The 27,211-nt window shown below is 38.0% G+C and overlaps 1 protein-coding gene across 3 annotated transcripts in view; it reads left to right on the top strand.

The window, feature by feature from the left end:
* ABCB1 (ATP binding cassette subfamily B member 1) overlaps positions 1-27,211 on the top strand; it is a 118,960-nt gene that overhangs the window by 40,947 nt on the left and 50,802 nt on the right. For all 3 annotated transcript variants that reach the window (XM_078059206.1, XM_078059205.1, XM_078059207.1), the window contains 10 exons: positions 1,131-1,182; positions 3,414-3,605; positions 4,009-4,180; positions 12,802-12,926; positions 19,524-19,695; positions 25,158-25,271; positions 25,597-25,707; positions 25,890-26,015; positions 26,125-26,328; positions 26,658-26,828. In XM_078059206.1, the coding sequence (XP_077915332.1) occupies positions 1,131-1,182; positions 3,414-3,605; positions 4,009-4,180; positions 12,802-12,926; positions 19,524-19,695; positions 25,158-25,271; positions 25,597-25,707; positions 25,890-26,015; positions 26,125-26,328; positions 26,658-26,828 (1,439 nt within the window). The remainder of the gene's footprint in view (positions 1-1,130; positions 1,183-3,413; positions 3,606-4,008; positions 4,181-12,801; positions 12,927-19,523; positions 19,696-25,157; positions 25,272-25,596; positions 25,708-25,889; positions 26,016-26,124; positions 26,329-26,657; positions 26,829-27,211) is intronic.

Genomic DNA, 27,211 nt, shown 5'->3' with positions numbered 1-27,211 from the left:
CTGTGGGGCCCAGATGATCTTTCTAGCCCCATACCCACCTTCTCCCATCCATACAACACACCCACACCCCAGCCAAACTGGCTTACTCCCTTTTCAAACATGCTGTGGACTTTTGTCCACATTGCTCCCTTTGCTAGAAAAACTTTTCCTCCCTTTTCCCATGCCTGTCAAAATCAGACTCATCCGAACGAGGCCCTTTATATTATGACCTAACTTTTGAAATGACTATCAGATTTAAAGTGTGCTTCCCCATTGGTCCAGCAACCTTGATTATGATAATTTATCCTATAAAAATATATACTGTACATTCCTATATAATATACATGTGTGGGGATGTTTAATGCCTGTAACAGTAGAACACTGGAAACAACTGAAATAGATCCAACTTTGAAAAAATGGAGATACACGTTTATACACACAGATTGACAGAAAATTGGCCAATGATTGTGGGCCGTGATTTTTTTTAAAACAAGCATGTATGTGCATTTATGTGTGAGTAGACATGCATACAGTTAAAGAAACAAAAAATACACACCAAAATATTGAACAGTAGAGTGTGTGTGTGTGTGTGTGTGTGTGTTGGATGGGTGGTGTTGAAGTTTTAATGTACCTTGTCTAAAAATGTTGACATTTGCTAATCTTGCATGATGAGCTTGGTGGTGCTTATTATATAAACTTTTGTGTTTTATATTTTTTAAGTGAGAATAAAAGCTGGAAAAATGCAGTGTTAGATTTTAAATGCTAAGTGCTTTAGTGTCAAGTATGCACTGATATTTAATTATCAGGATAGAGGCCCTAGGGAAGAGTTTTCTCTGTGTCATCTTAGAGTGGTATTTCATAAAATATTTTAATTCATGGACACCAGTATTCTGGCTGACACAGTGCTTCTTAATAAATGTGGATTTCTTCTTGCAAAGAAGCTTCACTGAATTAAGTGTGTGTGTGGTTGCACGTGACCAACAGTGAAGCATTTGAATGGATGCCATAATGCTTTCACATAGTTAAAACATCAGTTTGACCTATTTTTGTGTAAATTATTAAGTGACACAAGTTTGATTCATTTTTATATGCTTATTTTTAATGGAGAACAAAGAGACATAATGGTATATGTTTGTTTTGTGGTGATATAGGTATTATGAACGATGCACCTTTCATCCACCTTCTGGAGGAGGAAATGACCACGTAATTAGACATTTTCCTTACTATTGTTAAGCTTTTCTGTATCCAGTTGTAGCATTGTATTTTTGTAGCATAAAATTTTGCATTTTTATAATAAAGAATCAGACTTTTAAAAATAATACCACTGTTAGTTTTCTAGGAGGATACAGTATAAAATTTTTTATTTTTTTAAGAAAAGAATTTGCTACATGAGTTGTTCTCAAGTTAAGGTTAAGCCTAGATTAGATTTATAGATTTATATATGCATTGTAAATATAGAATATCATAACAGGGAAATTAGAGGAGTTCAAAGTGGCTTTTAAAAATGTAGTTAAATTAAGAATCACATATTGGCTTTGTAATTATTAACTTGCTTCCTGGACTTTTTTAGTCATGGTATGATGAGGCCAGTTAACACAGTTTTTTCTTTAACACAGCATCAAATTCTAAACAATGAAACAAAACATCCCAGAATAAATATAGTCCCTCTGACCTTTATTTACCCTGGGAAGCTTTTGTTAATGATTTATATATCTTGAAGTTTGCTCCCCAAAACAGCTTATAGGAGATGTCCAAAGGTACGAGTTGGTTAATCAGAAGGTGATGATTCCACATTATCCTGTAAATTATCTGTTAGGTTTGAAGAAAATAGAGACTCCTGATCATATTTTGAAAGATGAGAAGTACATATTCCTATGGAGAGTCTTTTTTTTTTTATATTGAGGAAGATGAAACAGTGCCTTGTAATCATCTTACAAATGCTTAAATATAAATATATTTTGTTTGAATTAATGTGGACTGATGGTTTAGAATACATTAACTCCTCAAGCATTCTACTTGTTAAGTGGGGTTTCTTTTGAGCTATTTCTTGCTATATCATTAATGCTTGGATAATAATTACTGAATTATCTATTAGCTAAAATTTAGTATTCTCATTACATCATCCCAGATAAATACACTGTAGTCACAAGGAATAGCTTGGGGGAGATGTGTTTACCAAGATGCCTGCCGGGTTGAACACCGTCTTGTGAACAGTAATATCCATGACTCTCTGGGTATTATGTAGTCATTTTTATAGCTTCTGCATGGCTTGGCTCATACCAGCCTTTTTATTGGAAGGTGGCAAGTAGTGAACTTGTAAAGTTGGGAATATTGAATCCCATATTTCATTTTAGAATGTTTGTCTTTAACCTAAAAATGAATTTGCTTAGTAAGGTGCAAGACTTGTTTGCTTTTTGTAAATATAAGGATTCAGAGCAACGAAACATAAATTCACTATTTCTAGATGATCAAGGGTGGTTTTAGAAGATGGTCAAGCTTTTTATTGTTCGAGTTTAAACTTAAAGGTGTGCTATTTGATTCATTAAGCATTTTAGGGTAACTCACGAAGGCTAGTTGGGCAGATGATGTAAAAATACTTTTTATTTGGCTTCTGTGTTCTTCCAGAAGGCCAAGGGACCATTTCCATCTCTTGGTTCCACTTTCTTTTCTTTCTTTTTTTTTTTTAAAGATTTTATTTATTTATTTGACAGAGAGACACAGCGAGAGAGGGAACACAAGCAGGGGGAGTGGGAGAGGGAGAAGCAGGCTTCCCGCCGAGCAGGAAGCCAGATGTGGGGCTCGATCCCAGGACCCTGAGATCATGACCTGAGCCGAAGGCAGATGCTCAACGAATGAGCCACCCAGGCGCCCCTTGGTTCCACTTTCTGACAAGTTCTGTCGCTTCTATCTATTCTCCAACGTGCAGTAACCACCTCAAAGTGCTCATCAACTGATCCCAAGGCAATATAAGTAGACAGGAATACAGCGGTTGGTCCTACTTGGTGCTGTGATGCTTGAAGGCACAAACAAGTCTTTCACAGTAACTGGCATATCCTCTGAAGCTTACTAGGTGCCGGGCACTGGCCTAAGCTCATGTCACGCACTGCTGCCTTACTACTCTTATCCGCCTTTCACTGCAGATAAGAAGTTAGAAGACTGAGCTTTAGAAAGGTGAAGCAGCTTGCCTGGGATGATAAAGCAGTTAAGTGAAGAGCTGGGATTTGAGCCAAAGCCAAAGCCACACTGCTAACCATCCCACTCTATTGGTGTAGACGTAGTTGGATGCCAACCACCAATTCTGCCTATCACCACTCCTTCTAATTTAAGGATGGCAAGGTAGCCAGGTGACTGAAAACATAAGTATGAGTGGTCTGTGGGGGAAAGCTGCAGGGATCGGAAAACCGCGTCTGTGGAGTGTTCTTGTTGCTTTGCAGGTATGCCTATTATTATAGTGGGATCGGGGCTGGAGTGCTGGTTGCTGCTTACATCCAGGTCTCCTTCTGGTGCCTGGCCGCTGGAAGACAGATACTCACAATTAGGAAACAGTTTTTTCACGCCATCATGCGACAGGAGATTGGCTGGTTTGACGTGCATGATGTGGGGGAGCTTAACAACCGGCTCACGGAGTAAGTACCTCGTTTTATGTTTAACTCAGACATGGTTCTTATTCTTACTTAGAAGAGATATCATCAGATCTGTTCAGAGATGTTAATGAATAACTCAGAAGTTATTATGAGACTGAATTCCTTCTGAGCAGCAACTATGTCTTACACATCCTTTGGTACCCACTACCCTGGCAGGGCATGAGGGGACTTGCATGATTAGCAATGAATGAGGGAGAACTGCCCGACTCAAAAAAGTCATCTGAGAGTGGTGTGGGAGAGCAACAATGTGATATTTTCTGAGGAAGTTTCTGAGCAAAATCCTGGATATAAACTAATTGTCCCACACTCAGAACACAACAGCTGAATGGATTCAGTTCTCTGTTTACAATTCTCATGTTTATTTCTAACACTGCTGTTCTTTTAGTGATGTCTCCAAAATCAATGAAGGAATTGGTGACAAAATTGGAATGTTCTTCCAGTCAATAGCAACGTTTTTCATCGGTTTTATAGTGGGATTTACACGTGGTTGGAAGCTAACCCTTGTGATTTTGGCCATCAGTCCTGTTCTTGGACTGTCAGCTGCTATCTGGGCAAAGGTGGGTAAGGCATGTAAATCCAGACTTTATACTGTGCCCACTTCACCCCCCGCCATGGTGGAAGTCTGTTTTTATATCACATGATGACCTAGACTCTATACTTGATACTTGGTTTTATTTTATTTTATTATTTATTTTTTTATTTAAATTCAAGTTAGTTAACATATAGTGTAGTATTGGTTTCAGGAGTAGAATTTAGTGATTCATCACTTACATATAATATCCAATGCTCATCACAAGTGTCCTCCTTAATACCCATCACTCATTTAGCCCATCCCCCTCCTACCTCCCCTCCAGCAACTGTTAGTTTGTTCTCTATAGTTAAGTCTCTTATGATTTGTCTCCCTCTCTCTTTATTTTATTCTTCCTTCGCTTCCCCTATATTCATTTATTTTGTTTTTAAAATTCCATATATGAGTGAAATCATATGATATTTGTCTTTCTCTGACTGACTTATTTTGCTTAGCATAATACACTCTAGCTCTATCCACGTCATTGCAAATGGCAAGATTTCATTCTTTTTGGCAGTCGAGTAATATTCATATATATATATACACACACACACACACACACACACACACACACAAACGCACCAATTCTTCTTTATCCATTCATCAGTAGATGGACATTTGGGCTCTTTATAATTTGGCTATTGTTGATAGTGCTCTATAAACACTGGGGTGCATATGCCCCTTCGAATCTGTATTTTTGTACCCTTTGGGTACACACCTAGTAGTGTAATTTCTGGGTTGTAGGGTAGTTCTATTTTTTTTACTTTTTGAGGAACCTCCATACTATTTTCCAGAGTGGCTGCACCAGCTTGCGTTCCCACCAACAGTGTAAGAGGGTTCCCCTTTCTCTGCATCCTCACCAACGTCTATTGTTTCTTGAGTTGTTAATTTTAGCCCTTCCGACCGGTAGTATCTCATTATGGCTTTGATTTGTATTTCCCTGATGATGAGTGATGCTGAGTATTTTTCATGTGTCTTTTAGCCATTTGTATGTCTTCTTTGGAGAAATGTCTGTTCATGTCTTTTACCCATTTCTTAACTGGATTATTTATTTTTTGGGTGTTGATTTTCATGAGTTCTTTATTGATTCTGGATACTAGCCTTTTATCTGATATGTCATTTGTAAATGTCTTCTCCCATTCCGTTGGTTGCCTTTTAGTTTTGTTGATTGTTTCCTTCACTTTGTAGAAGATTTTTATCTTGATGAAGTCCCAGTACTTCATTTTTGCTTTTGTTTCCCTTGCCTCTGGAGACATGTCGAATACGAAGTTGCTGCAGCCGAGGTCAAACAGTTTGCTGCCTGTGTTCTCCTCGAGGATTTTGATGGATTCCTGTCTCACATTTGGGTCTTTCGTCCATTTTGAGCCTATTTTTATGTATGGTGTAAGAATATGGTCCAGTTTCATTCTTCTGCATGTGGCTGTCCAATTTTCCCACCACCATTTGTTGACGAGACTGCCTTTTTCCCATTGGACATTCTTTCCTACTTTGTTGAGGATTACTTGACCTTAGAGTTGAGGGTCCATTTCTGGGCTCTCTGTTCTGTTCCATTGATCTATGTGTCTGTTTTTGTGCAAGTACCATATGTCTTGATGATTACAGCTTTGTAATACAGCTTGAAGTCTGGGATTATAATGCCTCCTGCTTTGCTTTTCTTTTTCAACTTTCCTTTGGCTGCTCAGGGTCTTTTCTGATTCCATACAAATTTTAGGATTGTTTGTTCTAGTTCTGTAAAAAATGCTGGTGGTATTTTGGTATTTTGATCAGGATTGCATTCAATGTGTAGATTGCTTTTGGTAATATAGATATTTTAACAATATTTGTTCTTCTGATCCGTGAGCATGGAACGTTTTTCCATTTCTTTGTGTCTTCTTCAATTTCTTTTGTAAGTGGTCTATGGTTTTCAGTGTACAGATATTTTACCTCTTTGGTTAGGTTTATTCCTAGGTATCTTATGGTTTTTTTGCGCAATTGTAAATGGAATTGATTCCTTGATTTCTCTTTCTACTGCTTCACTATTTGTGTAAAGAAATGCAACAGATTTCTGTATGTTGATTTTATATCCTGCAACTTTGCTGAATTTGTGTAAGTTCTAGCAATTTTTTGGTGGAGTCTTTTAGGTTTTCTACATAGAGTATCATGTCTTCTGCAAATAGTGAAAGTCTGACTTCTTCCTTGCCGATTTGGATGCCTTTTATTTCTTTTTGCTGTCTGATTGCTGCGGCTGGGACTTCCAGTACTATGTTGAACAACAGTGATGAGAGTGGACATCCCTGTTGTGTTCCTGACCTTAGGAGAAAAGCGCTCAGTTTTTCCCTGTTGATGATGATATTAGCTGTGGGTCTTTCATATATGGCCTTTATGATGTTGAGGCATGTTCTTCAATCCCTACTTTCCTGAGGGTTTTTATCAAGAAAGGATGTTGTATTTTGTCAAATGTGTTTTCTACATCTATTGAAAGGATCCTTTCTTTTATTAATGTGGTGTATTATATTGATTGATTTGCAGATATTGAAACTTCCCTGAAGCCCAGGAATAAATCCCACTTGATGGTGGTGAATAATTCTTTCAATGTACTGTTGAATTCAATTTGCTAATATCTTGTTGAGAATTCTTGTATCCATGTTCATTGGGGATATTGGTCTGTAATTCTCCTTTTTAGTGGGATCTTTGTCTGGTTTCGGAATCAAGGTAATGCTGGCCTCATAGAATGAGTTTGGAAGTTTTCCTTCCATTTCTATTATTTTGGAACAGTTTCAGAAGGACAGATATTAACTCTTCTTTATTTTATTTTTTTTCTTTTTTAAAGATTTTATTTATTTATTTGCGAGAGAGAGAGTGAGAGAGAACATGAGAAGAGAGAGGGTCAGAGGGAGAAGCAGACTCCCCACTGAGCAGGGAGCCCGATGCGGGACTCGATCCCAGGACTCCAGGACCATGACCTGAGCCGAAGGCAGTTGCTTAACCAACTGAGCCACCCAGGCACCCCAACTCTTCTTTAAATATTTGGTAGAATTCCCCTGGGAAGCCATCTGGCCCTGGACTCTTGTTTGTTGGGGGATTTTTGATTACTGCTTCAATTTCTTTGGTGGTTATGGGTCTGTTCAAGTTTTCTGTTTCTTCCTGTTTCAGTTTTGGTAGTTGATATGTTTCTAGGAATTTTTCCATTTCTTCCAGATTGCCCAATTTGTTGGCATATAAGTGCTCATAATATTCTTTTATAATTGTTTGTATTTCTGTGGTGTTGGTTGTGATCTCTCTTCTTTCTTTGTAATTTTATTTGTTTGGGTCCTTTCTCTTTTCTTTTTGATAGTCTAACTGGAGTTTATCAATTTTGTTAATTCTTTCAAAGAACCAGCTCCTAGTTTCATTGATCTGTTCTACTGTTCTTTTTTAAATTTCTATATCATTTGTTTATGCTCTAATCTTTATTATAGCATTTTTTATTTTGGCCTGAATAGTTTTTAGGTCTTTTATCTCTACAGCAAGGTTTCTCTCGTGTCTTCTATACTTCTTTCAAGCCCAGCTAGTATTCTTATGACTATTGTTCTAAATTCTTGCTCAGATATATTACTTACATTGGTTTTGAGAAAATCCCTGGTTCTGATTTCTTCTTGATCTTTCTTTCATTCTTTCTTTCTTTCTTTTTTGATCTTTCTTTTGAGGAGAATTCTTCTATCTTGTCATTTTGTAGGTTTCCTGTTCCTGAGAGTAATGCTATATTAAGAAGGTATCATACACTGTCCAGGGTCTGGTGCATTAGGAAGTGTTTGTGGTGTATGCTGTGCGCACTCGGCTGTTATGTTTTGGCTGTTCTTTCCCATAGGTCAGTCCTCTGCAGAGTTCCTCCTTGCTCATAGTGGGGGCTATTTGGACTTTTAGCTAGGTGTGCTTTGATTTATTTGTTAAAATAAGCTACTTAGGAAAATGTCCAGGAAAACTGCAGCAAAGCCCCGTCCTCAGCTGGTCAGGTCCGTCAGGTCCTCCCTGAGAACGTGGTCTAAATTGTCCTGAACCTGTAGGAGCACCTCAATTTGTTCAAATCAGTGGGAATAAGTGGCTGTAACCTCACTAAGTCCTACCCCTGCCAGGACTCCATGCTGTCCTGTACCATGTGGTTATTTGAGAAAGGGATAAGCTAGAAAGAAGTAGCTCTCACATCTCATCCCCTGACTTCATATAAAAGGCATGCTCAACTCTTTTTTTTTTTTTTAAGATTTTATTTATTTACTTGAGGTGGGGAGGCAAGCAAGAGAGGAAAAGCACAACCAGGGGAGGGGCACATGGGGCTCGATCCCAGGACTCGGGGATCATGACCTGAGCCAAAGGCAGACACTTAACTGACTGAGCCATCCAGGGGCCCCAAGGCACACTCAACTCTTAAAGAGCTGTGTACTTTGTAGAAAATTCCATATTCACAAAGATTCAAGTTCACTAAACAACACATATGTCCCATTCAGCTAACATTATTGATTTTAATGTTTTTTAGGTTTTGTTTAATTTGTAAATTGATTTAACAGTTGTGTCAGTGTTATAAATAGTTCTCTAATGTTTAACATATTTAAATCCATTGGTATGAAAATAATTTTCAAAACATAGATACTTTCTAGTCCCCTATGCATGTAAATCCAAGCCTGCAGTTTTTTCTCCCAATCACGAAGGCAAAACAGTATCATTGGCCCTCCCCACCTCTGCACACAGGCCTCTGATGATCTTGTAAAACTTATTTTCCCTTTCAAGGCTGGGTATGGTGTTCATTTTAAACTGATTTGATGTAAGAGTGGGTGGTGGTAGAGATTGGTCCAGTTTGTAATTTCTGTTGGGTTCACCACAACTTAGAGAAAGCATGACAAATTCATTTGGCAAAAGCATATAAGATACTGGTGGGCCAACCAAAGTCAAGCCTAACACAAAATAAATAAGATGGTAAATACTAAGAAGTTGTAAAAATTTTACCCTGTAGGATGGATATTATTTTGATATTACAAACAATAACTACCATTTATTGAACATCTACTATGTCAGGAAAGTACATATTATCCTTCTGAAGTATAGGTATTATCTTATTTAGCACAGGAAGAAATTGAAGTTCTGAGGACTCTGTTAATTTGTTACTGAGAGTAACAGTGTGTAAATGATATTCTAGGTGGTTAAAATGCATTTCTCTATTGGTCAGCTGAAATACTTGGCAAAAGCTTATGTGCTAATCAGTTTTTCTGTTTACTCTTCATGTCAGTATTTATTGAAGAACTGTTTAATATGCATTGATGTCTGTTCTAGTTAAGTTAGGAAAACAGACAGAAAGTTAATCTTTTAATAACTATGCATTGCTTCGGATACTATTTATTTCATAAATGGAGCTGTGGGCTTATTGCTGGAGACCTAAGTTTTAATCGTCATTCTGCCATAAAGTTTTGTTATGATTTCAGACTAATTTCCCAAGTTCTCTGGTTAGCAGCCATGTTAAAAAAGAAATGTGGCCCAGCCTGGGAAGCTTCTTTGTCCCTGTGACCCTTTGGCTCTTCTCTCTAACAGGGGCAAGAAGGAAGAACAAGAAGGGACCCAGTCACAGTAAGCTTCCTTTCCCAGTAAGCAGCTTTAGACCAGTATGCTGGTGACTGGTGTCTTCCACCCAGAGACACTGGGGCAGCCAGAGGGCACAGGCAGGGGAAACCCCCACACACTGCCTCCACCGAGAGATAGCTGGTAGGCTGACCTTTTAGAATCCATTTCCACTCCCTCAGGTAGCAGAAACAGAGGCTGTTAAGAGTACTTGCATCTCAAGATAAACCATGCTAACCAAAATAATGCACAAAGGCTCTGAATAGGAAACTGCCACTGGAACCACAGGTCACACAAGTAGGCCAGGAATTTCAAACTAAGCCCACACAAGGTGACGGCTTGCTAAAATTCAGGATTTAAATAGGACCCTTTCTCCTAGCATACCAGACAAAATGTCCAGGATACAATAAAAAGTCACTTGTCATACGAAGAACCAAGAAAATCACAACTTGAATGAGAAAAAAAACAAAAAAACAAAAAACAATGAACTGACACTGAGATAAGTCAAATATTAGATTTATTGGACATGGATTTTGAAATGGCCACCATAAAAATGTTTCATTAATCAATTACAAATTCTCTCAAAATATAAGAAAAACTGGGCAATATCAGCAATGGAGTAGAAGATCTAACTAAAAACAGGATGAAATGAGGGTGCCTGGGTAGCTCAGTCGGTTAAGTGGCTGCTTTCGGCTCAGGTCATGATCCTGGAGACCCAGGATCGAGTCTCACATCGGGCTCCCGGCTCAGCGGCTGCTTCTCCCTCTGACCCTCCCCCCTCTCATGTGCTCTCCCTCTCTCTCATTCTCTCTCTCTCAGACAAATAAATAAAGTCTTTAAAAAAAACAGGATGAAATGAAATGAGAAAATGGAAAGATACAACAGCAAAACTAGGGGTCACGGTGGACTGTCTCAGTCTCCCTGAGTGGAGAATCTGTACCTGGAGAGAGAACAGTGGAATTCACTGACCTCTGAAACAGAGAGAAAATGAAAAGAGCTTCAGGGATCTGTGGGACAATAACAGAAATGCCAACATTTGTCACCAGTGGAGTCTCAAAGGAAGAGGAGAAAGAGAGGAGGGTAGAAGATGTACTGAAACTAACCATAAATTAAAACAGATCTAAACCTTCAGTCCATGAAAATAATATGCCAAAGGAGCACGTTTTGGGTGGCAAATTCTGCTTCCTTTTAGTTGCTTTGAGACGTCAGGAAGGTCTAGTGTGTAAGTGGGTTATTGCTTTGGGTACCAAAGAAGATGGGTACATGCGGCACCGTATCTGCACATAGAACATGGTTAATGGATGTTCACTTGCCTTCACCCACGCATTCTTGTTACTGGACAAGGGTCTGTTGCCTGATGGGCTGCATGCCAAACACGGACACCGCTTTTGTGGCAGAGAGAAAGGGTTTTATTACGGGACGCCAAACAAGGAGGTGAGAGAAAATTTCTCAATTCTGCCTCCCTGAAGGGTTACTGTGGGGTGTATTTAAGGATAAGGGGTTAAGATGTCTCAGGGTGTGTAGGTTGAATGGAATAAGGTGATTGGACCTAGGGAAAAAAGGAAGTGTCCTCCTTTCCAAGTGTGTGCATTCAGGAATCATGCCTTCTCATGGGACACATGTTCATTAAATGTCAGCATAAGAAGGACGGGGGTGGAGGTGGGGAGACCGTGGGGTGCATCATCAAAGAGGTTCCTTTTTTTTCACTCTTGATCCCTTTTGCGCCCCCGCAAGAATTCTTCCTTGATTTGCTCTTGTCTCAGCTGGTCTTACCAATCGTCTGTCAACCTCTGCAAAACAGGCTCATAAGTCAGTCAAATTAACCACAATTTCCTCACAGAGTAGTCATGTATTTGTTAACTCAGCAGCATCAGTTTCATTCTTAAATCTATCACATCTCCTTTTACATTCACATGCAGCAAAAGAAGTGCACTGTTAAAATCAAAACAACTTTGAGCTTTTTACTGATACTACTTGTATAAATGAGTACGCAAATCCTTCGGAATTACTTATTGAAAGAGTGTAATGCTGTTTAATTAGAACTTCATTATCAATTGCTTGCATGTAACCCTTCGGTGGCTGACTACATAGGCATTCCAGGTACAAATAGTAACATCGTCCTCTGCACATGCTAGTTGATCCCATTTTCACAACAGGGCCCTCTGGGAGCCCAGGTCATATGTCAGTGCGTGGTTGCAGATAGAGAGAGGTTCGCGCTCCTTCCTGTCTGTTAATTCAGGCTTTGCAGCCATATGGACTCACCCTTGAATCTTAGATATTTCACTTAGTATCAAATTACTTTAACTTTTTCACCCCTTCATTTCCTCATATGTAAAGTAGGGAAAATAATATCTACCTCACTGTGCAGCTGAGAAGAGTAAATGAGATCCTGTGTATATAATCTACCCTGTACTGTTCCACAGAATAAACACTCAGGAACCAATCAGAAGGATCAAAGAGCATGCATGAAATAAAGACCTCCCTGGTGGCTGAGTATATTGTTTTGCTCAGGAGCTCCAGCAAAGGGGAACACTCTCTTTCCCCCGGCCTCGGGAAAACCTTGAAATCCAGGGACCACATGGTGCTTGGTCCTCTGCATTTTTCTGGTCTCCCACCTTGACACTGCTGATCCAGAGGACAATTAGCAATTGCTGTGTTCAGCTCATACCGTCTTTCCTTGATGTAATTAATGCCTTTTTTCCCTCATTTTGTTTATGATTATAGTATATACCTCCTTTTCTGAAATTTAAGATCTCCCCAAAGTCCCAGTTTTATTTATTTAGATGAGGATCCATGAGAATTGGTGAAAAAATAAGAATTTTAAATTATTGTATACCATCTCAGTCCAAAAAGAATTTGAAGTGGCTAACAGCGTGAATATATACATATATATACTTAAAAACAGAACATCATGACCAAAATCAAATTTATTCTATAGATACATTAGCATACACGGATCATTGGTGTATATATTTATTTTTATTTCACAAAAGATAAAATTAACTTTGTAAAAAATTTTAAATGATCTGAAATTGCATTTTTAAACAGATACTGTCTTCATTTACTGATAAAGAACTGTTGGCATATGCAAAAGCTGGAGCAGTAGCTGAAGAGGTCTTAGCGGCAATCAGAACTGTGATTGCCTTTGGAGGACAAAAGAAAGAACTTGAAAGGTTTGAGTTTTTTATTTTAAGTTGCTAGTAATTTTAAATTGTTTCATTGTATATGCCCTTCATATTCTGGAAAAGTTGTAATTTTAGTTGTACTCTTCTTATATCTGCTAATCCAAAACATTTTCTAGAATGTTCTAGGTGGGTAGTGACAATAAAATAGTTTCTTAAGGCTGAAACATATTTTATAACTGATGATAATTTTTCCCCATTAAGTCAATTCTTCGTTCTCTAAGACTAAATGAGTATTTTGTATAAGATCTAGGGATACATTTTAATCTGTGGTTTGTTTCCCCTCTTGCTGGGGCTCCTCATCAATTGGGTTATGCTCCATGATTTGGAAGATAAAAATATAACTGAAAAGCACATTTGTACAAAATTTCAAAATCTTTATTATGTGCTGTTTAGTATTTTTTTTATAACTGTCCCCTTTTATTAAATTTCTGAGAGTGTAGATGGTAAATTTATTGCAGTGTATAATATGCATCAGATCCACTGATTTCTGAACAGTGACAGACTCTATTGAATATATGTTACAATTGAATATATGTTATAATCTGATATAGTATTTTAATGTTACGAATGTATGAGTATTTGGATATTAGGAAATACTAAACTGTATTTTTTTGGAACATTATACATTGTTGGTAGAGCCATAAGGAAAACAAGGGAATTTTGATAAGTCAGAATGATAGTTACTCCTGGGGGAGAAGAGGCGTGGGTAATAAGAGTGAGACACATAGCGGGGGTTTCTGTAGTTGTGGTGTAGTATTTTGTTTCTTGACCTCAGTTGTGCTGACATGGGTGTGCACTGCATAATTATTTTTTATACTGTACCTGTGCATTTTTAGTATACTTTTGTTCATATGATTTATTTCATACCCACAAAGATGTCCTCTGAGAATAATTTGATGGCTAAGCACCATAGTTCAAAGGAGAGTAATAACTATGTTCTCTCTCAATTCTTTGCTTTTGCCTTAAAATATGTCTGACTAATAAAATGGGAAATCTTGCTTAATGATCAGGCAAGCATCCAATCAAATACAACCCTTCCTCTTTGGAAGTTAAATTCTTTCAAGGGGAGGGGAAGGCTAAAGACAACCGCAAATAACAAACTACTATACCAGTTGGGTAAATATTATTTGGGGATATAAACAGTCTTTCAAAGTCAGGGGGGTACTATTTAGATGATTCAGAAAAGTCTTCTCTGAATAGTTTATGTTTCAGCAAACAGAGAATGAAGTTTTGAACTCAGATTCTTTTGCAGTTTTTCTCAGTGGAAAGGTGGACCAGAGAAAGAATACGTCCACCAACACAAGGAGACAAATAAAACTTTTCTGCTTCTGCCTAGTTTCTGAGCTGGGGGAGAGCATCTCCTTATAGAAATCAAAATCTCAGGCCTCACCCTCAGGTGCACTTAGGGCCTGAATTTATTAAACTCTGTGAACAAGGGAGTGCTCTCTCCCCAAAACAAGATTTCACATTAAAAATGAATCTTAGTCCAATGAAACCACTAGGGTGTCCAGTTGAAGAAATGAAAACTTGCTGAAAATTAATTAAGCACCCAAATTAAGAACTTAGAAAAAGAACAACAGAGTAAAAGAAGTATAAGGAGGGAATAATAAGTAGCAAAAATTAACAGAATAGAAAATAAATGTAAGAAAGCAGAAGCTTGACAAATCCATAAACTAATTCTTCAAAAAGACTAATAAATAACCAAGTATTTGCAAATTTAATCAAGAATTAAAAAAGAATAAATAAGGAAAAATTGCTACAGATAAAAAAATTTTATTTTAAAAAAAGTACAGCTTTATACCAATAAATTTTAAAACGCTGATGAAATAGACAATATCCTAGAAAAATATAGGCTAAAACTCTCACTTAGGGGGAAGAAAACTTGAGTAGACCTACAATTGTTAAAGGAATTAAATCCAAAGTTAAAAATATCCACCTTCTGCCCTTATATACACAGCAAAACCCAGAGAGTCCAGATAATTTTACAGACAAGTTCTCCCAAAACTTGAAGAAAGAGATAATCCTATGTTATAGAAATTGTTTCAGAGAATGAGAAAAAAATATATTGAAAGTTGTGAATTCATTTTATGAGGCCAGTGTAACTTTGAAGCCACAATCAGGCAGATATATGAGAAAGGAAAATTATAAAGCAAATTCACTTAAAACATAGATGCAGAAGGTCTACATAAATTATTAGCTAAACAAATCCATGTGAAAAATATCAGATTAAAAAAAATCTTGAACTTATTAGCTTTATCCCATGAGTGCAAAGATGGCTTAGCATTAGGAAATCTATTAATATAATTAAGCACATTAACAGATTGAAAGGAAGAGACGTTTTGTATTGATGGGTGGGGGGGGAAACATTAAATACATATGATTTACTCAAAACTAGGAATAAGAATTAATTTTCTTAATATAGAGTATATACCAGAGATACATAAGGAAACATCATACTTAATGGTGCAATGTGCAAAGCATTCCTTAAAATACTGAATGAAACAGATATATCTGCTGGCATTATTTCTACTTAGTGTTGAACTGGTACTAGATAATAACACCAACAAAACAGGTAAGAGTAAGAATAATAAAAATAAAACAAAAAAGAAATAAAAGCTAGAACGGTTGGAAAACAAGAAGCAAAATTGTCATTATTCACAGATGATATGATCGTACGCACAGAAATTCCAGTAGACTCTGCAGACTAACAAGGCTCAGTGAGATCTCTGGGCATCTGATCACAATTCAGAGAAAATTGCTGTGAAACCAGCAATGAATGATAATAAATAGAACTGCATTGATTCTAACATGCACATTTTTCTCTCACAATGCTGAAATTAAGATAAATTCTACAATCAGTGCCATCTTATAATTGCTGTGGATCTGGATTGAAGTCAGTCCTTACAGGCAGGATTTGTGTTTGCTTGTGCCATTCACTGGGGATGGTATTAACCTAAGACCACCTTACGTGAATTCTTTGTCTAGGAGTTCAGACCTGCATGCGTATTGTCTGTGGTTCAGATTCTCAGGGAGTTGTTTTTTCCTCCCTTTACTTGATGCCAGGGTTGAGACACACGAGTTTCCCTGCTGTCACTCTCCCTGGGGCGTGTGCTTATTATACTGAGGCCGTAGTCCTTTGGATCCCAGCTGTAGATTGATTATCCTACTAAACTCCTTAATCCTACAAAAAATAACAGAATAACACTAACTTCTCCCAATTAATGACATCCTAAATTTGATGAATATGATCATTTTTAAGAGGGAATATTATTAGCAATAAAAATTATAATTATGTATGGAATATAACATTAGTAAGGAGGGAAAAGACATCGTGGGAGTTAAGTCTGGTCTTCAGAACTCAGATAAATCTGATCATTTTAGTTCAGGAAAAGTTTAAATGAATTGAGTTTTATTTTTCCTAAAGAAGATGGGGATCAAATTTTTATTATAAGAATAAGCACATGGGCGCACACAACTCTATTCAGAGATGCATTTTCTGTGTCGCATCATTTCTTCAGAAGAGATTAGTTATTGGGATGTGTCTTTGAAAGGATATTCTCCCCTGGTGAATTGGAAATTAGTTTTGCCTTTAAATCAAGAGCAGATTTGGGACTACAACATGCTCGCCTCATTTTCTTTCCAGGTTGGCCATTTCTTGAAAGTTCATTCATTCAACAGACAGAGCCAGGGTCTACCACACGTACATGCTACGCTCTGGGTTTTCAATAATTAATTTTACTTTACGGCAGTCAGGGAAGGGCTCTCTGAGGAGGTTTCATCTAGGCTGAGACTTGAAGGATGAGGAAACGCCTACCCTGGTGGGAGTAGGGATAGAAGAGTCTTCCACATTTCCCAAGGTGGCAAACATTGGTGTGGTCTAGAAGATACCGTAAGGCTTGTATGCCTGGAGCTCTGTTGAGTGAGGGGAGATGGAGAAGAGAGGCAGTTGAAGGTGGTGGGGGCCATGGAGGAGTTAAGATTTGACTCCAAGGGCACAGGAGGTTGAGGGTCTTAAACAAAGGAAGGAGTATCCACATTATGTTTTAAGATTATTTCTCTGCCTGTAATTGGTTTGGTGAATGAGGAGAGGAGTTAAAGATTGGAGGCAGGGAGACCAGTGGAAAGGCTGTTGTAGCCTGGGTGAAAAGGCTTATGGTGCCCTGATGTGGACTGCAGGCAGGAGAGGGGAGACAGCTATCTAGATTTCAGATGTAATTTGGAAGTAGGATTGCTAAAACTATTCGTAGGCCAAATGTAATCTTCAGTTTTCTTTTTAGTTCTTTCCCTTCCTTTCTCTGCTTTTGCATGGACAAGTAATTAAGGTCTTAGTCTGACTTTCTCTTCCAATTAACAGGTGCAGGAGGAAGATGGCTCTCTTGGAATGGAAATTTAACCAGAATTTAGAATGAATTCAATTCCGTAGTATAAGAATAGCTTTATTCTCCTTAATTTTAAAATGATATTTTTCTCTCTTGTGTGTGTCTTACCGCTTAGTATTGATTTTTCTGCCTAACTAAAATTGTTTCTTGCTCTTGTAAGTGGTTGTTTGTGTCACTGATAAATATTTTCATAATATTTAAGAAGAATTTTTTAAAAACATCACTGTTTTTGTTATGTATCTTTAATCCATTTTAGGAACTGTGACTTTAATTACCATTCTTATACTAATGCTTTTAATGAGTAGGTGGTTTTAATTGGTGATTTTGTAGTGTGGTATTTTTTATCAAAACACCAATCAAAAAGCCTGTGTAAAAGTAGTATTGTTGATGTCTCTTTCCTCCTTACCCTCTTCCTTTTTTCATTTATCTTTTCTCGTATCTAAATGATTTTCTTCCTTGTTGCTGCTTCTTCTGAAAATGTTTCTTCTGGCTGCATGGTATAACAACATATCAGTGAAGTGAGTTCTGCATTAGTCTAGGTAAGCAAGAACTGATAGAAAGTAACAATAAAGGTGTGAGTCATATGCATTAAAGTTCCTTATTTGTAATTATGTATTGTGGATGCCTCCTAATACCTTTTGCCTCAGGTCAACTCAAAAAGTGGGAAATAGATCAACCATTGAAACACGTTACTCAAAAATAATTTTTTTGCACTAAGATTATAACTGGCAAGTTAGGGACACACATTTTTGCAGAGAGAAACTCTAATAGTATGTTACTATTTTATCACTCTAAAGTTCTGTTTGAATTTGGCCTTTAGTGGATATAGGAGTCATGTAAGTTTCATTTGGCAGGCTTTGAACTGGTAAAGCAGCTAGTTAAAAAAAATCACGAAGGCAAGAGGGAACGCATACTTCTACCTGAGCAGAACTTGATCTCTGCTGCACATTCCAACTGGGGTGGGGGGGTATTCTTCCAAAGAAAATTAATATAATACTACATATTTGTATAGTCATGCTTTTATGGGTCAAAGACCTCAAAATATTAATTTTATATGGAAGTAAGTTCTTTCTACAGTTATGAACTTTTTCTTTCTGCAAGGTAATGTTCTAAGTTCCAGGGAGATGTGATTAAGAGGATAAAGAGTTTAAGACTCAATTATAATCTGTTCTATTTCTCTAATAATTTTACCTCAATTCTATATTTATGAAGATTCTTCTTTTTTTTTTTTTTAAGATTTTATTTATTTATTTGACAGAGAGAGACACAGTGAGAGAGGGAACACAAGCAGGGGGAGTGGGAGAGGGAGAAGCAGGCTTCCCACGGAGCAGGGAGCCCGATGCGGGGCTCGATCCCAGGACCCCGGGATCACGACCTGAGCTGAAGGCAGACACTTAACGACTGAGCCACCCAGGCGCCCCTATGAAGATTCTTCTTAAGAGATACAGAGATAAGCTAATGGGGCCCACATTAAAAAAAAAAAAGAAGAAAGAAAGAAAGAAAAGAAAAAGAAAAAGAATCTTCCTTAACGTTTCCTTAAACATTCAGTGGTTTAAAGACTTTACTTGTGGGCGCCTGGGTGGCTCAGTTGGTTAAGCGACTGCCTTCGGCTCAGGTCATGATCCCAGGGTCCTGGGATAGAGTCCCACATCGGGCTCCCGGCTCAGCGGGGAGCCTGCTTCTCCCTCTGACCCTCTCCTCTCTCATGCTGTTTCTCTCTCACTCGCTCTCCAATAAATAAATAAATAAAATCTTTAAAAAAAAAAAAAGACTTGTGTTGAGAACTTTTTAGCCTTATATCTGCTTTTTATTATTAAACTTAAAAGGCATGCAGATTTTAAAGGGAAAACACGGATATTTTCGTGGCTTCTTTTTGTCTTGCCTACGAAACAGTGCAAGTTCTGGAAGTTTACTAAACATTATTTCATGTATTTCATTATTGTTAAGGCCAGAGAAGAAGCTTTAGAATACTTTCCCCAAATTATTTAATCTCTGTAGATAAGTAAGCCTCAGTTTACTCATCTACAAGAAGGGATTAAAACAGTGCTAACACCACAGGGTCAATGTATGAACAAAAGGAGAAAATGCGCGGTAAGCACCTACAACAGGGTTGGGCACATTCTAAGTACTTAATAACCATCATGCTATCTCGGCTCATTTCATATGATTTATGAGTATATGTGATAGTTTTTGTTACTTCTCCCAGGTACAACAAAAATTTAGAAGAAGCTAAGAGAATTGGGATAAAGAAAGCTATCACAGCCAACATTTCTATTGGTGCTGCTTTCCTGCTGATCTATGCATCATATGCTCTGGCATTCTGGTATGGGACCACCTTGGTCCTCTCCCATGAATATTCTATTGGACAAGTACTCACCGTAAGTGGTGTTATTTTAAGAAATGTGTCTCTCGTAAAAATTCCAATGAAGTTGAGTGGTGTTGGCTGGAGTGATGTTAGAGAATAGGTATTGAAGAACTATTGAATAATACAAAGAGCCATGTGCTACTAGATTAAAAAGTGGAAAGGAAATTAGATGTATTGAGCGTCTTCTTTGCAGATCCCTTGCACAGTTTGTCTTGAAGCCTAAATAATATTAACATCACTAATCCCTATAGCATGAAATCTCATTTGTTGAGATCATTTCTTTGTGGCAGGTTCAATGCTAAACATTTTATTTTTATTTTCTGGTTGACTATTCACAATGACAAATGACAAAATACACCATTTAACTATTTTTCAAATTCTTTTGAATGACAGCTAGTCCACCTTGCAAAGTTATGGAAGTATTAATTGTTACTCTTCCTTAAAGAATATTCTATTTGGAGGTTCTTGGCCTTATAGAACTTTGTACAAAACCAGAAAGCTTGCCATTTGAGCTATCCTCTTTTATTTCAAAGTGGTGAAATAGTTCATAAACAAAGCCCAATCTGTATTGTGATCTAATAAAGTACATACTGTTAGAAGGGTCACTCAGTTCCTTTTTCATAGGCTAATAAGCACAAGTATATTGTTGGTGACAGAATTTTGTTGAGTCCCTTAAAACAGTTCCCTTTCTCAGGAACCAGATTTGTAATGTGGATATAAAAAACAAGACCCATCAATATGCTGTCTGCAAGAGACTCATTTTAGACCCAAAGACACCCCCAGATTGAAAGTGAGGGGGTGGAAAACCATTTACCATGCTAATGGACACCAAAAGAAAGCTGGGGTGGCAATCCTTATATCAGACAAATTAGATTTTAAACCAAAGACTGTAATAAGAGATGAGGAAGGACACTATATCCTACTTAAAGGGTCTATCCAACAAGAAGATCTAACAATTGTAAATATCTATGCCCCTAACATGGGAGCAGCCAATTATATAAGGCAATTAATAACAAAAGCAAAGAAACACATCGACAACAATACAATAATAGTGGGGGACTTTAACACCCCCCTCACTGAAATGGACAGATCGTCTAAGCAAAAGATCAACAAGGAATTAAAGACTTTAAATGACACACTGGACCAAATGGACTTCACAGACATATTCAGAACATTCCATCCCAAAGCAACGGAATACACATTCTTCTCTAGTGCCCATGGACCATTCTCCAGAATCGATCACATCCTAGGTCATAAATCAGGTCTCAACCTGTACCAAAAGATTGGGATCATTCCCTGCCTATTTTCAGACCACAATGCTTTGAAACTAGAACTCAATCACAAGAGGAAAGTCGGAAAGAACTCAAATACATGGAGGCTAAAGAGCATCCTACTAAAGAATGAATGGGTCAACCAGGAAATTAAAGAAGAATTAAAAAAATTCATGGAAACCAATGAAAATGAAAACACGACTATTCAAAATCTTTGGGATACAGCAAAGGCAGTCCTAAGAGGAAAGTATATAGCAATACAAGCCTTTCTCAAGAAACAGGAAAGGTCTCAAGTACACAACCTAACCCTACTCCTAAAGGAACTGGAGAAAGAACAGCAAATAAAGCCTAAACCCAGCAGGAGAAGAGAAATAATAAAGATCAGAGCAGAGATCAATGAAATAGAAACTAAAAGAACAGTAGAACAGATCAACGAAACTAGGAGCTGGTTCTTTGAAAGAATTGACCAGATTGATAAACCCCTGGCCAGGCCTATCAAAAAGAAAAGAGAAATGACCCAAATCAACAAAATCATGAATGAAAGAGGAGAGATCACAACCAACACCAAAGAAATACAAACAATTATAAGAACATATTATGAGCAACTCTATGCCAGCAAATTAGATCATCTGGAAGAAATGGATGCATTCCTAGAGATGTATCAACTACCAAAACTGAACCAGGCAGAAATAGAAAACCTGAACAGACCTATAACCACTAAGGAAGTTGAAGCAGTCATCAAAAATCACCCAAAACACAAAAGCCCAGGGCCAGATGGTTTCCCAGGGGAATTCTACCAAACATTTAAAGAAGAATTAATACCTATTCTTCTGAAACTGTTCCAAAAAATAGAAATGGAAGGAAAACTTCCAAACTCATTTTATGAGGCCAGCATTACCTTGATCCCAAAACCAGACAAAGACCCCATCAAAAAGGAGAATTACAGACCAATATCCCTGATGAACATGGATGCAAAAATTCTCACCAAAATACTAGCCAATAGGATCCAACAGTACATTAAAAGGATTATTCACCACGACCAAGTGGGATTTATCCCTGGGCTGCAAGGTTGGTTCAACATCTGCAAATCAATCAACGTGAAATAATACATTAACAAAAGAAAGAACAAGAATCATATGATCCTCTCAATAGATGCAGAAAAAGCATTTGACAGAGTACAGCATCCTTTCTTGATCAAAACTCTTCAGAGTATAGGCATAGAGGGTACATACCTCAATATCATAAAAGCCATCTATGAAAAACTTACAGCGAATATCATTCTCAATGGGGAAAAACTGAGAGCTTTCCCCCTAAGGTCAGGAACACGGCAGGGATGCCCACTATCACCACTGCTATTCAACATAGTATTAGAAGTCCTAGCCACAGCAATCAGACAACAAAAAGAAATAAAAGGCATCCAAATCGGCAAAGAAGAAGTCAAACTCTCACTTTTTGCAGATGATATGATACTTTATGTGGAAAACCCAAAAGACTCCACCCCAAAACTGCTAGAACTCATACAGGAATTCAGTAAAGTGGCAGGATATAAAGTCAATGCACAGAAGTCAGTGGCATTCCTATACACCAACAACAAGACAGAAGAAAGAGAAATTAAGGAGTCGATCCCATTTACAATTGCACCCAAAACCATAAGATACCTAGGAATAAATCTAACCAAAGAGGCAAAGGATCTGTACTCAGAAAACTATCAAATACTCATGAAAGAAATTGAGGAAGACACAAAGAAATGGAAAAACGTTCCATGCTCATGGATTGGAAGAACAAATATTGTGAAGATGTCAATGCTACCTAGAGCAATCTACACATTCAATACAATCCCCATCAAAATACCATCCACTTTTTTCAAAGAAATGGAACAAATAATCCTAAAATTTGTATGGAACCAGAAAAGACCCCGAATAGCCAGAGGAATGTTGAAAAAGAAAAGCAAAGCCGGCGGCATCACAATTCTGGACTTCCAGCTCTATTACAAAGCTATAATCATCAAGACAGTATGGTACTGGCACAAAAACAGACACATAGATCAATGGAACAGAATAGAGAGCCCAGAAATGGACCCTCAACTCTATGGTCAACTCATCTTTGACAAAGCAGGAAAGAATGTCCAATGGAATAACAACAGTCTCCTCAACAAATGGTGTTGGGAAAATTGGACAGCCACATGCAGAAGAATGAAACTGGACCATTTCCTTACACCACACACAAAAATAGACTCCAAATGGTTGAAAAACCTAAATGTGAGACAGGAGTCCATCAAAATCCTAAAGGAGAACACAGGCGGCAACCTCTTCGACCTCAGCCGCAGCAACTTCTTCCTAGAAACATCACCAAAGGCAAGGGAAGCAAGGGCAAAAATGAACTATTGGGACTTCATCAAGATAGAAAGCTTTTGCAAAGCAAAGGAAACAGTCCACAAAACCAAAAGACAACCGACAGAATGGGAGAAGATATTTGCAAATGACATATCAGATAAACGGCTAGTATCCAAAATCTATAAAGAACTTATCAAACTCAACACCGAAAGAGCAAAGAATCCAATCAAGAAATGGGCAGAAGACTTGAACAGACATTTTTCCAAAGAAGACATCGAAATGGCTAACAGACACATGAAAAAGTGCTCAACATCGCTCGGCATCAGGGAAATCCAAATCAAAACCTCAATGAGATACCACCTCACACCAGTCACAATGGCTAAAATTAACAAGTCAGGAAATGACAGATGTTGGCAGGGATGCGGAGAAGGGGGAACCCTCCTACACTGTTGGTGGGAATGCAAGCTGGAGCAGCCACTCTGGGAAACAGTATGGAGGTTCCTCAAAAAGTTGAAAATAGAGCTACCATATGATCCAGCAATTGCACTACTGGGTATTTGCCCCAAAGATACAAAAGTAGGGATCCGAAAGGGTACATGCACCCCGATGTTTATAGCAGCAATGTCCAGAATAGCCAAACTGTGGAAAGAGCCAAGATGTCCATCGACAGATGAATGGATAAAGAAGAGGTGGTATATATATACAATGGAGTATTATGCAGCCATCAAAAGGAATGTGATCTTGCCATTTGCAACGACGTGGATGGAACTGGAGGGTATTATGCTGATTGAAATAAGTCAAACAGAGAAAGACATGTATCATATGACCTCACTAATATGAGGAATTCTTAATCTTAGGAAACAAACTGAGGGTTGCTGGAGTGGGGAGTGGGGTCGGAGGGATGGGGTGACTGGGTGATAGACACTGGGGAGGGTATGTGCTCTGGTAAGTGCTGTGAATTGTGCAAGACTGTTGAATCTCAGATCTGTACCTCTGAAACAAATAATGCAATATATGTTAAGAAAAAAAGAAGAAGAAGATAGCAGGAGGGGAAGAATGAAGGGGGGACATCGGAGGGGTTGACGAACCATGAGAGACGATGGACTCTGAAAAACGGACTGAGGGTTCTAGAGGGGAGGGGGGTGGGAGGATGGGTTAGCCTGGTGATGGGTATTGAGGAGGGCACGTTCTGCATGGAGCACTGGGTGTTATGCACAAACAATGAATCGTGGAACACTGCATCTAAAACTAATGATGTAATGTATGGGGATTAACATAACAATAAAAAAAAAAAAGAATGCCCTAGATGTGTGCTTTATCGTTTACAAAATATTTTCGTATGTACTGTTTCATTTGATACACTCTAAGGTTGCCAGTTCAGGAAAACAGATAGACTCCTGCCTAGTTTGGCAAATGAAGAAATCAAAGCCTGGAGACTCTAGGAGAGTTGCCCGAAGACATATAGCCGGTTAGGGCTTATCCAGAATTTGGACCTTGGTCTTCTGACACTCATTTTGATATTTGTTTCCCCTATGCCTTGATGATGATCTAAACCAAAATGATTAGCTCTTAAATAAATATAATAGAATATATATTAAAATAAAATAAATAGAATATATTCTGGTCCCGTGGAACTTGTTCCATTGTTTCACCGAGCAAGTAAGATTAATTCTGTAGGGTAAATCAAAAAGGATTTAAACTTCTAAAATGTTTTTAACACCCAGGACTCATAAGTTGACTTGTCACTTTAAAAGTTAATTAGCAAAAATAATACTACTAATAAAATTTAATTAGCTATGTTAGAAGAAAGATGTATGAAAAAAATGTAATAAATACTACGTAACTTGATGATTTTCCTTCACATCCCTCAGGTCTTCTTTTCTGTATTAATTGGGGCTTTCAGTATTGGACAGGCATCTCCAAGCATTGAAGCATTTGCAAACGCAAGAGGGGCAGCTTACGAAATTTTCAAGATAATTGATAACGTAAGTCTGGGCTAGTCGTTTATCCATGTAAAAGTTTTTCTTTTTCTTTTTTTTTTTCAGACATCATAAAGGCACATTTTTAATGTTGCTCAAAAGGAATCATGCTACTTAAAAGTTTGAGAAACATCAGTTCAAAGCATTACTAGAAGAAAAAAATGCATAACACCATTTTTAAAAATCCTTACACATGAGCCTCTTCCCATACTCATGTAAAAGTTTTTCTAATTAAAAGTAAATTCCTTTATCGCTTTATCCAACTCTCCACAAACGTCACTAAAAACAGCCCTTGTAACCTAGTCATCTTCTGAAATTTTATTCTGTTTAGAAACCAAGCATTGACAGCTATTCGAAGAATGGACATAAGCCAGATAATATTAAGGGAAATTTGGAATTCAGAAATGTTCACTTCAGTTACCCGTCTCGAAAAGAAGTTAAGGTACAAAGATACGTGATTAATCAGTGATTCAACCACGTATTGGATGAAGAGTTTCTGATACTTTATTTTAGTGATTTTTTTTTTTAAATGTGTATGTAAACCTCGTTTTGACTTGAACTGTCAGTTCATAGTCCCAGGATCTGTGTATTGCCCTTATGTTTATTTCTCATTTGTCCTGTTAGATCTTGAAGGGCCTCAACCTGAAGGTTGAGAGTGGGCAGACGGTGGCGCTGGTTGGGAACAGCGGCTGTGGGAAGAGCACGACAGTGCAGCTGATGCAGAGGCTCTATGACCCCACGGACGGCATGGTGAGGTGGCTCTTGCTGACGGCGATGCTGCAGGAAGCAGCAGTCACCGAGGCACATCTCACATTCCAAATGGGCAATGCATGGAACTCATGCTTACTTTTTATTTCAGGTCTGTATTGATGGACAGGACATTAGGGCCATAAACGTAAGGCACCTTCGGGAAATTACTGGTGTGGTGAGTCAGGAACCTGTGTTGTTTGCCACCACGATAGCTGAAAACATACGCTATGGCCGTGAAAATGTCACCATGGAAGAGATCGAGAAAGCTGTCAAGGAAGCCAACGCCTATGACTTTATCATGAAACTACCTAATGTAAGTCCTTCTCGATCTTTGCCATGCTAGAGGTTCAAAGACTAGAATGCCGGCTTAATGCAGAAGAAGTTAGGAATCTACTATGCATTAGAGGAGACTCCTAAGAAGAGAAATCACAATGACTTCAGATTTTGAAGCTCTAGCACCATCAACTCGTAGTAGGTATATTTGTAAAAATTGGGGTTGGTTATTGCTGAGTTTTAAGGAACTGGATCGTATTGCCTGTGGGTTGTTTGTGGGATTACTTCCCATCTTAAAATGTAGCTGACATAGCTTGTTGTTTTGCTAACCACCACCCCGCCCCCTTTATTTTCTGCGTTGTGTTGTAGAAATTTGACACCCTGGTTGGAGAGAGAGGGGCCCAGCTGAGTGGTGGACAGAAGCAGAGGATAGCCATCGCTCGGGCCCTGGTTCGCAACCCCAAGATCCTCCTGCTGGACGAGGCCACGTCAGCTCTGGACACTGAAAGCGAAGCAGTGGTTCAAGTGGCCCTGGATAAGGTCTGTGAGCCTCAGTTCAAACCAACCTAATTTGTAAGCATAAGGACATCCCACTGTTAATTCTTCTTGATATTATTTTTTAAAAAGGACATTTCTGATAGCTCTGAAAGTGATCCAGTCAAGCATCAAAATCACATCTCCAGTCCTCTTTGGATCTGTTCATTTAATTTCTATTTACTTCTGTTTGTTTTTTTTTTAAATAGAAACAAATAAACTTTCACTGAAAGATACTTGCAAAATTTTTAAATTAAACGACGAGAAAGAGAGATTCAAATGAAAATTGGTCTTCGTTGTGATCTTGAAAACTTGGCTGTAGAGATAACCCTTTAGGCTTTCTGTTTTTGCTGTTGTCAACAAGAGGAAAATATAATGAAGGTTCACAT

The sequence above is a fragment of the Halichoerus grypus genome, chromosome 12 (genome assembly GCF_964656455.1).
Source record: "Halichoerus grypus chromosome 12, mHalGry1.hap1.1, whole genome shotgun sequence".
In the NCBI taxonomy this organism is placed as follows: domain Eukaryota; kingdom Metazoa; phylum Chordata; class Mammalia; order Carnivora; family Phocidae; genus Halichoerus; species Halichoerus grypus.
This window is presented reverse-complemented; position numbering and strand designations above follow the sequence as displayed.